The sequence below is a fragment of the Gymnoscopelus braueri genome, assembly GCF_963280865.1.
Source record: "Gymnoscopelus braueri genome assembly, chromosome: 7".
NCBI lineage: Eukaryota > Metazoa > Chordata > Actinopteri > Myctophiformes > Myctophidae > Gymnoscopelus > Gymnoscopelus braueri.
Window position 1 is genome coordinate 43,785,503 of NC_137608.1, and position 11,949 is coordinate 43,797,451.

The window sequence follows — 11,949 nt, forward strand, 5'->3', positions numbered from 1 at the left end:
CCTTCTTGTCACCTGACAGGGGAGAGTTTCCCTGGTTGGACGTAGCGCGTGGAAGGAACACGTTATTCCAACCAGTTCCTTTCCCCTCCATCAGGCGCCCCGGCTGGCCAGGGGGAGGCAGTATAGACGAATCCACAGGCGCGCTGCCTGTAGCTGCCTGTAGGCGGCCATTGCTGCGGTGTCGCGTCCGCGGAGCGTTGACACCGCAGCAATGGCTGCGCGCAGGGCAGCGCTCCGTGGATTCGTGTATAGTGACCAGGATTACTGCATGTTTTTGTGAGGGTACCTAACACGGGAAGAACATACAAACCCCACACAGAGAGGCCCTTTCGCCAACCCACCTGGGTATGGGCACTGATGACGTGGAGGAGAGAACACGCCCCCAGTGCCCACAGCGTCCACAGCGACCTTCTAGCTGTGAGGCGACAGCGCTACCGACTGCGCCACCGTGCCTCCGTGAATATACAATTTTAATATTATTATTTGAATAGAATTACTAACACAACCACGGTGGTTGGTCTACCTGCTTTTCTATTGACAAATAGATCAGTGGTTCTCAAAGTGAGGTCCGGGGACCCACAGGGATCCTTGGAGGGGTTTACAGGGGGTCCCCAGCAAAATGTGTTACCGTGGCTATTTAAAAATAGCAGATGTACAAGCTCGCAGCGCGGCACGAAGTGGCGTGATCTGTTATTTTAGAACATTTTTGAAAAATCTTGAAAGTGTTTTATAACACAAATCTCCTCTTCTGAGTCCCTGGCACAAAACATTTTCTGAGTCCACGGCCAAATATATATCAATTCAGCTAGGACCACTATTGGTTGTTAAGTGGCACTGCATGAAGCTCAAAACACAATTCTTATCTGCCCAAACAGGCTTTCTGTATTAGCTCAGCACTATCAATTTTGCTTTTCACACAGGGGTCTCGGGTTTGAATCCCGGATAGGAAATTAAAGTTATGCCTTTCAGCTTTAATCCTGAATTGTGTTCTATGGTGGATCACGGTCTGTCACTGACAGTACAGCTCCACTGTATGCTCCTGACCTTTACAGCACCTTCCATAGATAGTACATGCTGTGAAAACAATCAAGCTACATGTTATTAAATTTAAAAAAATCTGTTTGCAGTGTGTAAACAAGTGTGCACTTTTCCTGACCCTTGTTTTAACAGCAAGCCCTGGGAATGTCTCATTTAGGGGACTGCTTCCCCCAATTCATTTGTAATGTTGTGCTCATACGTTACATACAGTTTCCCACTTAACAGTAATGTACTGTTCATGGAAAGAACCTTATTTGTCATTAAAGGCCCCATCTGGCTTTTTTTTCTTCTTTTTTTTGCAAATAGTTCAATTGGTAAATGGAAAATAAGCTGCAGTATTATGGAACATTCCTATCCTATCATAAATGAAAATACAGGTAAATAAACCTACAGCCCCAAAACACAGCACATACAGTGAAAGTCATTAATTTATTGTCCAATGCTTAATCCTGCTGAGTATTCCCGATTTTTGGTGATGGGATGTTGGTGTTGGTATCATTCACTGCGACCACATGAACCCTAGTGTCGCTATTGTGGGCGCATGACATAAAAGGCAAACATTATCAAACATAGATGAACATACGGAAAAATGTGTAAATGTACTTGAAATTTAGTGTAGAGCAGGGGTCTTCAACAGGGGGTCCGGGACCCCTAGGGGGTCCTCAGAGATACTACAGGGGGACCGCCAAATATTTGTGTGATAGGATTTTTTTTTTTTTACATTAACCACTTGGAACCGTAGTATCCCTATTCTCGGTAACATTAGCGGAAAATAGCACATCTACAAGCTCACAACGCCTCGTGCGAGGCGTTGTGAGCTTGTAGATCGGCTATTTTCAACAAAGTGGTTTGGTGTAGAGGGAAAAAGGAGCAAACCAAGTACAGAGCAAAAGTACTGAGGGTTTAAGTGGTTAAATGTCTGAAATAAACAAAACAAAACATACATTTGCACTGATGATAGTCAATGAAGCTATCTATGAAATCTGTGAAAAGGTTTCATCTGCAACACAACTTGTGCGTAGTGGGGGTCCCTGCTTCAGCTCTCTCTCTGCTAAGGGATCCTTGGCCTGAAAAACTTTGAAGACCCCTGGTGTAGAGGAATAAATGAGGAAGCCAAGTACAGACCCCTGGGGGACCCCGTTCAACGAATATTAACGGTGGTTTTAAGTGGTTAAATGTGCTTATAATTGCCAGACCCAGGGGGTCAGGCCTACATGAGGCTTTGTCGGTCCCCATTTCATCCATATATGGACGAAAACGTTTTCTTACATGTCCCTCTTTTTGATTGGCCAAGCTTAGCGTGACGTAGTTTAGAAACCATTCAGATTTCCGTCCATTCAGATTTCAACCACTAGGGGTCTGGCAGTACCAGGTCCCCTGGTTCCCTTGTTTTGTCTGGAGGAGCACTAGAGCAAAGCAAATGAAGGAACCGGTACAATATCACATATTGTTTACTGTAGCGAAATGTACCTGCTCATAGCTAGCATAAAGGATAGCATTAGTGGGTGTCACATTACCTATGCTATGGGATCATTTTACCTGGTATCTATTCTACAACAACTTGTATTTCTGTTTTTGTACACTTGCTCTAACTGTTTCTTTTTGTAATGTATTGCACTCTATTGTTGCTTGTTCTGTTTTTTTGTGGGGACTGCGGATGAAAATTTGCATCATTGCTAAATCCAGTGTATTTACATTACATTTATGCACTGTTCATTAATATACAGTGTCCCGTCTAAATAAAGTAAATAACCCCAAAGTGTTATTTTTTTTCTTTTGTGAAACTTCAAACGTGTCGCTTTTCACCAAGTTTCGAGCTTGTGGATCTGCTACTTTTGATATTTTTGTGTGACACTGTAGAATGATTCTCTTTCTACTGCACTGCCACCAAAGTGGGGAATCCCTGACACTATTCCTTAAAAAAATTGGATCTCTGGCTTCTTTCAAATCAGGCCTAAAAATCCATCTCTCAGGAGGCTCACTTCCCCCATAGAAAGGTGTTGGCATTCACTGCCTACAGTTTTTTTTTCTCCTTTTTTTCTATTCTGTACACATAGTGTTTTATATTTGTTGATGATATTGTATTTTGGTGTTATTTGTTATGCTATGTTGATGAATTGAATACATAAGATCACAATGCAAACAAGTCTCCAGGAGTTTTTTGTGTTATCCTTTTAGCTCAAATGTCTTGACTATACCTTGTGCTGTTACAGTTCTGTCTAATAAAGTATTCAAATATTCAATGATCAAGTGGGGCATTAACAGAAAAAAATACAAAAAGTCGGGTTCAAAAAAGCACTATTACTGTTCATTACGCTGATAAATAATAACCCATTAAAGCTTGATGTTACATCACTTTACAACAGACAAACAAACATGTCCGCAACTGCGGGGCTTACAAGCCTTACTATTTGTTTAATATTATTCGTATTATTTAAAGGTGGTGGAATTGGTAATTCTTCTTTTTACAAAATAAGTGTTAAATAGCTCTACAGTATATCCCTAAAGTAATCATTGCTATAGACTTGAAATAGCAATGATCATGTTTGGTCAGTAACAGGGGTCCCCCTATATCTTCTCTTCTTTTTCTTTAGCTCTAAACTGAAAACACATGTTCAGGTTGGGATACCAGTTTCATCCAGTCAGTGGAGAGAATTCATACAGGATTAGTTCAAGTTAAATTGGAACTGATGAAACAAAACAATGAGCACACAGAACTGGAACTGGGACACCATAAAACTTGATAAGCTGATACATACTGTAGGTTCTCTCTCCTGATTGGATGAAATTTGTGACCCACCCGAAAATGTACTCTCTGTTAACTAAAGAGCTGGAGAGATCCCTGTTACGGTTAGCAATGATGAATAGCAGAATATAGAGCTTTAACCTTTTAACTAAAAACTTACAGCACCTTTAATATAGTTTGTCTGATTAGTAAAAACGGACAAACAAAGGGAAACAAATATGCACGACAGCACACACACGCACGCACACGCACACACACACACACACACACACACACACACACACACACACACACACACACACACACACACACGCACACACACAACCTAAGAGTTCAGCACCATGGACAGTGATCATGTCATTTTGAACCCATTTCAATACTGTAAATTATCAGTGTTTAGAATATTAAGACAAATTGGCACAGCAGCCCAAGTACAAGTACTACTCACACATGTGCCTGACATCCATTGCATCTCAGAGGTACTTTTTACTCCATCATAATTATTTGAAAGCTTTAGTTACAAGTTACTTTGCAGATTTTGATACAAGACCGAAATTAACCAAGTAAGTGCTATTTTAAACTTAGATCTGCAAGATCTACATCTACCTGTAGAAGTTTGAAACATTTGAAAACTGTTTTGTACTTTAACATGTTTAATCAAGTATAATTTTGAATATAGGCCTTTTACTTGTAACAGAGTATTTTTTTATTGTGGTATTGCAACTTGCACCACTGCATGTAACATAAAATAAAGGTCAATATGATGAGTCTCTGGCCTGGGGTTCAGTCAACCCTTGGCCCTCCCTGAAGCTCTGCCCCTGGAGGGATGTAAATTCCACAAGCCCTAAAATAGATTACATCATTATATTATATTTTACTAATTTTATAATATATTATAATCACTGTTATAATATATTGTTGCTGTAAGGCAGAAACCAGCTAGCTCCATTTTGACGCTTTTGCATTTTCTTCCATAAATCAGGGCCATTGAACACCCTTTACGTCTGTGTGTCAAACAAATATTGGACCAATGAAAAGCATTAAAAAGCGCTTCTGACAAAACCAGCTAAACCAGCTAACCTCACAAACTTTATGCTAAACCAGCTAACTCCACCGGAGTTAGCTGGTTTTGCTGACTCCAGGCTCCACCCCCTTTTGCCCTCCAACATCATTGTGAGCTTGGAGGTCCATTCAGCTGTTCTTATCCACTATGAACAAAACCTCCTAACTCCACTTTTTTTCATTTCCTGAAAAATGAACATTTTGGAGTTAGCTGGTTTCTGCCGGACAGCAGAGATATTATAGTGTGATTATAAGTCCCTAAGTGGTCATTGGGTGCTAAAGTAATGGCATTGCTTAAGGCAGGGATTCCCAAAATGTGGTGTGTGCATCCTGGGGTGCGCAAGCTGCCTCTAGGGGGTGCATGACATTAATGGTGTAATGGTGGTGCTGTTATAATTTTAAAAGAAATCTCTGAACTTTGACCTTTCAGCAAACAAATACCTCAGTTCACTTTTTCTTTTCAAACCATGTGAGAAGGTCATCTTCTATCACTGGTAAACTATGGTAACATTTTACTGCACCAAATTGGAGAAATCTCACCTACAGGTAGCCAGACATTTTTTGTGGTGTTCTTACATAAAAGGAAGTTATTTTTTATAAATAAAGTTGAAAGTTCTGCTCATGGGCACTTCATCTGTGTGTGTTGAGGGAGAGGTGAGTGTTGGTCAATCACTTCCCCACATAGATTCTTTCTGCCGGTCCGTGAGATCGATCCAGTCTATGATCGATCCAGTCAGCATAATTTAAAACCATATGAACCCTAGCATCCCTTTTCTGAGAATAGCAGAGCTACAAGCTCACAACGGCACGCGTTGTGTAGCTATTTTAAACAGAAGGAAAGGGCGCCAAGTACAGATTCCTGGTGGACCCGGAAAAACTAAGTATAGGGTGTTAACCACAGTAATAAGGCATTATCTGTTGACTGCTTGACTACAATACTTTATAGTTAGGTATTGGCGCTTGGGTGGCAAAGTGGTAACGTACCTGCCCACGACCGGGGTTCAAATCGGGGAGGGTGATTTTTATCACTGCACATACTCCTACGGCCGACAGGTGAGCCAGTACAGTAGGTTACAACAGCAGTGACAACACACAGAAATGTGTGTGGGGAGGAATGAATTGGCATAACGACTAAATTGGGGAGAAAAGGGGGAATACATAATTCACTGGACTAAATACATACATAATAAATAAAGTTAGGTATCAATTGCTCATAATCATATCTACCCATTTTGCAATGTAAAGTTAGGTCTTATGAACATCATGGTGCCTTCTGTAAGCATATGTGTATGGAGGGTGTGGATATGAAATACCATAGGGCTGCAACTATCAAACATTTTCTTACCAATTGCGATTACTTTTTTGATAAATATTATTTTTAACCACTTAAGCCCTATTTTACTTATACATAAACGGTGTCGTGCAAAAATAGTGAAAGAAGCTGATCTACAAGCGTTGCATCGTGTTGTGTGTTTAAAGGTTATTATTAATCAATTATTGTATTAAAGATTATGTTCGATTATAGATTATGTTCGATTATAGATTATGTTTTATATTTGATTTGTTCGATTGACTGCTGCACCACAGCTCATTGTCTGCTTCAAGTAAAGTTAGGATCATCACAAGGCATTATGACAACTATATAATGCATCATAACGTATGTGTTATAATGTGTTATGAAGGTGTCTTTAGTGCATTATAAATGCAGGCTTCTTATACATGTATGGTTAGCACATTGAATCTAACCTGCATAGTTGAATACATCAAACGCTCGATGTTCAAGTTTTGCTTCTATTGGTGTTTTACTGAATTGAGTCAGATATGAGTCTGTCATGTCATGCTATACACTTCACGAGTACTTTACTTGTCGAGTACAACAAGTAAAGTACATGCACAGAGGGCTGAAAAGAAGGCTACTTCCTACACCGTCATCAGGGGTTCCCATTTTTTTTTCAGGACAGACCCAGAAGAGAGATTTGGTCTCTCCCTGGCCCCCAAACTTACAAAATGAATTAACTACTTTAGCCCTATTTCAAAAATTGTGAAAATAGAAGAATGCATCACGACGCATTGTGAGCTTGTTGATCCGTTATTTACGCTATAGGAATACAGGTGTCCTTTTCTCCCTAAAGTTCTCCATTAAAACGGCAAGGCTGAGATGGTGAAGGCCTTATGTGCCAAGAGGCACGAAGTGGATAGGTAACAGGTAACAGGCAAGGCTGCAATAAGACAGTATAACACAACTTATTGGTGCAGTATTTCATGGGAAAAATCAATACAAGTCATCAATTACATTTAACTACTATGTGCTGTGACACACAGATGACAGAGCAGAATCATGCCAAGAAAACTCAAAATGAATTATTAGCAGCGAGCACATCCCTCACAGTAATTGCGTTGTCACTACACTACTCTCTCAAGACACTTTCTATTTGTGTGAAACTTTTTTTTTGTTAAACGAATGGGTTCCCAGATTGTTCAATAATACTGAGGTTTCTATTGTGCTATACACATATAGCAGAGACAGACTGTGTGTGTGTGAGAGAGAGAGAGAGAGAGAGAGAGAGAGAGAGAGAGAGAGAGAGAGAGAGAGAGAGAGAGAGAGAGAGAGAGAGAGGGGTTACTCTAGTCAATACTTGGGACCACCTGTCTCCTCACCGCCAGAGACTTGCTGAGGACCCACAGACAGAACCCTATACGTTAAGAGCCTGAGTGATGTGCTTAAACTAAGATGTTTTGGTACCATATACCACAAGCACAAGGCCAGCAGTACACCATGATTATTATTACATAACGCAACGTAACACCGTTCAGGGAATACCCCTGGGCCTATTAAAAGCCTAACGTTTGTGGATCATTTGGAGTAGCCCAATAATCTACAGTGTAGATTATTGGGCTTCTCCAAATGATTCTACACTTGCATAACAGCAGGCCTGGATGCAGTGTGTGAGGACAGATGCGCATCAAGCATATTGGTAATGAATTGGAAATCCTCACAGTGTTCTTTATCCATTTGTAACTCCTATGGAGACAACATACAAATGGAACCAAATGGACCCGTTCCATTTTGAACACTTTCTGACTGAGGATTTGACAGTTATAGTAGGCTGCTATTATAGGCCTCGGCGTTCCCACATCATTAGGATAGAATAGAATAGTGATGGAGAGACGAGCCACCTGCAGAATGCGCACACTGCAGCCCTGGGCTTCTTGATTTATTGCACTGCACTAAACAGATCGCAGTAATACGACACACACAGAATGTATAGCACGTTCCTGCAGTTGACAGTCGAACACAGAAAGGCGATGTTTGGGAGGGTGGCCTGCATAGAAAGACATGACAGACGTGACAATGATGAATTGAATACACATAGGACCCCAATGGAAACAAGCCATGGTGCTTTCTCGGGTTTATCCTTTTAGCATCCTTTTGTATAGAACTGTACTTTCTGTGCTTTTTTGCAAACTGTTCTTAAAGTATTCAGTCAATCAATCAATCAATCAATCAATCAATCAATCAATCAATCAATCAATCAAAAACAACCCCATATTCCCTAATTGATTTGGATGAAGACGCATGGATCAGTTTTTTTTTTGTCTTTCTGCCTGAAAGAGGTGATGCTGTTTCTTACCTCCAGCGTTCGTATCTCTTTCTGTGTCAGGTCGTTGGATGTGGCACATTTGGTCCGTAAACCCTCCAAACTAGAGATGCTTATGTCGATCATGTTCTGCACCAACTCGCAGTGCTGCAAAGCTTTCTGCAAACTATGCTCCTCTTCGCTTTTTGTCATCTCCTCGTCCATAGTTTGCGAGCCCGGTGTGGTCGTTTTTTTTTTTTTTAGTAGGCTATTTGCACTTAAAAAAAAAAAAAAATCAGTTCAGAAAAGAAGCTGGGAGGAGGTCTCCTCCACAGTATAAATCAACCTGCAAAAACGCCATGAAAAAAAAGCGCAACAATCATTTCTAAGGCTCATCATAATAATAAACTAGACTTGAGCCTGATGTCAGTGAGAGAGGAGACTCCATTGCCAACAACAGTCCTCGCACAGTCCCTGCCGTTTCACCAAGGTGTCTCTGATTGTATTAGGTTTACGTCAAACACAACATGAGCACAAAACACAACGTGAACGCGGTGGGATCCCCCCAGCAGCAGCAGCACAGCATCCATGGACCGTCTCCTCCGTCAGAAAGAAAGAAAGGAGCTGTCCACTCGGAGCGGTGCTGAAGCTCAAAGGCCTGCTGATCGTTCTTTCAGAGGTGGTGGTGCCGTGCGCGTGAGTTGTTGGACCATCATCATGCGTCTCCCGTGGTTCCAGCGGCTGCATCCAGGTTCGCTCCCACCAGCAGCACCGCCACACACCGACATGTTCCCTGCTGTCAATCAAATCCACGGCGATAGCAACAGCATCGCAGCGCCCAGAGGGGGAAGAAAGGCGACAGGAGCTGCCTCGCTGCTGCTCTCGCGATATCGACCGAAGTGCGGTGAGCTCACTGCTTCTTCAACTCCAAAACAGTGATTTTCCAAACCTTTTTAGTTTCAAAGGGTCCCCCAACACTTTGATGTGCATCATCATCAGGCAGCAAACCCCCTCGATACGATATTTCTCCTGGGTCCCCTATACATTGTAAAATCTTCTGTATTCATTAGTGGGCGCCTCTTTGATTGATTGATTGATTGATTGATTGATTGAATACTTTATTAACAGTTTGCAAAAAAGGTACAGTGGTACATATTTATACAAAAGGTGCTAAAAGGCTATTACACATAAAGCATACCACACAGAAAATTTGTTATCCTGTAGGTCTATATCTCTCACATTCTTTTTTTCTCTTTGTCACTCACTCACTCAACTACAGACACACACACACACACACACACACACACACACACACACACACACACACACACACACACACACACACACACACACACACACACACACACACACACACACACACACACACACACACACACACACACACACACACACACACACACACACACACACACACAGGCTTATGATTAAACTGCAATCTCAGCATCTCCATATTAAATGTCCATTTGGCTCCCTATTAGTCCACCCACGTATGAAATTCTATTCAAATGTGTGTGCATTTTCACCTATATGTTTTTTTACCATTACAGTGTAGAAAATACTCACCTGAACTGATTAGAGGTCTTTAAAAGGCCAGGCCTATAGTCTCTCCTTTTTTGTTGAGGCATGCTCAACTCAACTTTATTTATAAAGCACATTACAATGACCAGGGGTCAACCAAAGTTCTGTACAAGGTCAGATTAGAAACAAGCATACAGAAAACAGGAAGACAGATGAAATAAGCAAAACAAATAACACAATTATACAACAAAAATAAGAAAATGAATAAAGACAGCATTACACAATTAAACAAAAAAGTAAGGGCCATGCAGGGTTTCCCGATCAGACCGAGTTAAAAGCCAGGGAGAAGAATTAGTTTTAAGTGAAACTGCTGAGGAACGAGCAGACCTAGATTTTGGACAATATCTGTGAGTACAACAAGGGATGCCGGTCTGTCTGTAGTAGCTTCTCCTTCTCTAGTTGATTGTGCCTGGGTGCATTATTTAACTATCGATTAATCTATCTGTGGCATCTGTTTTTCATCGGCTTTCATCTCTGGTCCTCATGCTTTAACTGATATGTCAATGTAAAGGCGTGTTAAATATCCCATAAATAATGGGAAAATGTTTGACATGGTCCTTCAAATCAGAACACTTAGGCATTTGTTGTGGATCATTGGATAAGGATCATTAGATATGGATCAGGGAGACCAGCATTATGAAGAGGGACCCAGGCGAGGAGCACGACAGAGTACAGCACTCTCATATTTCCCGAACTATGAGTATTATCAAACTTCCCCCCTCCAAACAAGAACACTTGTACCCTCCCCATCATATCAAGACATTTTTCCAAGCGGCTGAGCCCATGAATGAAAGACAGTCTCACCCACCCATGACATATGACCAAACTGAAGAAATTAGAAGTATGGTTCTGCAGCTTATCAGAAGGCAGGACACATTAGAGAGGCACCTAGACTCACGCAGATCTTATCCCTCAAGTTACTGTAGCGGTGGGGGGCACGGTAGCGCTGTCGCCTCACAGCTAGAAGGTCCTGGGTTCGATTCCCCCGGGGACGCTGTGGGTGTGTCCCCTAGGGTAGGTACCCTCACAAAAAAACATGCAGTAATCCTGGTCTCTATACTGCCTCCCCCTGGTCAGCCGGGGAGCCTGATGGAGGGGAAATGAACTGGTTTCCCCTCTGTATTCCTTCCACGCGCTACATCCTACCGGGGAAACTCTCTCCTTTCAGGTGATAAGAAGCGGCCTGCTCACTCCTTATGCATTGAAGGAAGCATGAGCTCAGTTCGGGGCTCTCCCCAGACTGGCAGAGGGAGAGTAGCGCCAAGGATTGCAGCTTAGGCAATTGGCACTGCAGGGAAAAAATGGGCTACAAAATCGTGGGATTAAAAAAAAAGAAAAAAAGATACCTGTTACAGTTACTGTAGCGGTGAGTCTGAGACGGACATTGAAGTAAGTAGGCCCATCCACCTCCAGTGTAAACAGACTAAAACACGTGCACATACAGTACAGTAGCTGTCATCTACCACCAGCATGATGACAAACCTCCACACTAAGGCATGCTCAGTCTGCACTCCAGGTAGTGCCTTCTCGGTAGGTGCCTCTCTCTAGTGCTTCCTCCCATTCCTCCTTTTCTCCACTTCTCCCAACTTTGATAAGGAAAGCCCCCCATGACTAAATGTTGCATAACACACCTCTCTACCTCCTTGGGAAACAGAAACCTACAAGTATATTGTGGCTGTCGGGCAGAGAGAAACCTTGTATCTCCATGTTTCAATGTTATGCGCTTTTTTCGTAAATGAATGACCACCTAATTCATCGTACAACAGTGTCAAACAAAAGTAGAAAAAATAGCACTACAAGCTAGGGCATTCACGAATAGTGATTTTTAGCATTCGAATTATTCGACCTTTAAGTATTCGAATATTCGATTAATCAATTTGATTATAAAAAATAAAAATAATAAATCGACTTTGATGTACAGTGGTC

The 11,949-nt window shown here is 41.7% G+C and overlaps 1 protein-coding gene across 1 annotated transcript in view; it reads right to left on the minus strand.

Moving 5' to 3' along the window:
• ksr2 (kinase suppressor of ras 2) overlaps positions 1 to 8,649 on the minus strand; it is a gene marked incomplete at both ends in the record, with an annotated part of 118,305 nt that extends 109,656 nt beyond the window's left edge. Inside the window, one exon of the mRNA XM_080433881.1 lies at positions 8,479 to 8,649. Coding sequence (XP_080290007.1) covers positions 8,479 to 8,649 — 171 coding nt within the window. The remainder of the gene's footprint in view (positions 1 to 8,478) is intronic.
• Between the last annotated feature and the right edge of the window lie 3,300 nt (positions 8,650 to 11,949).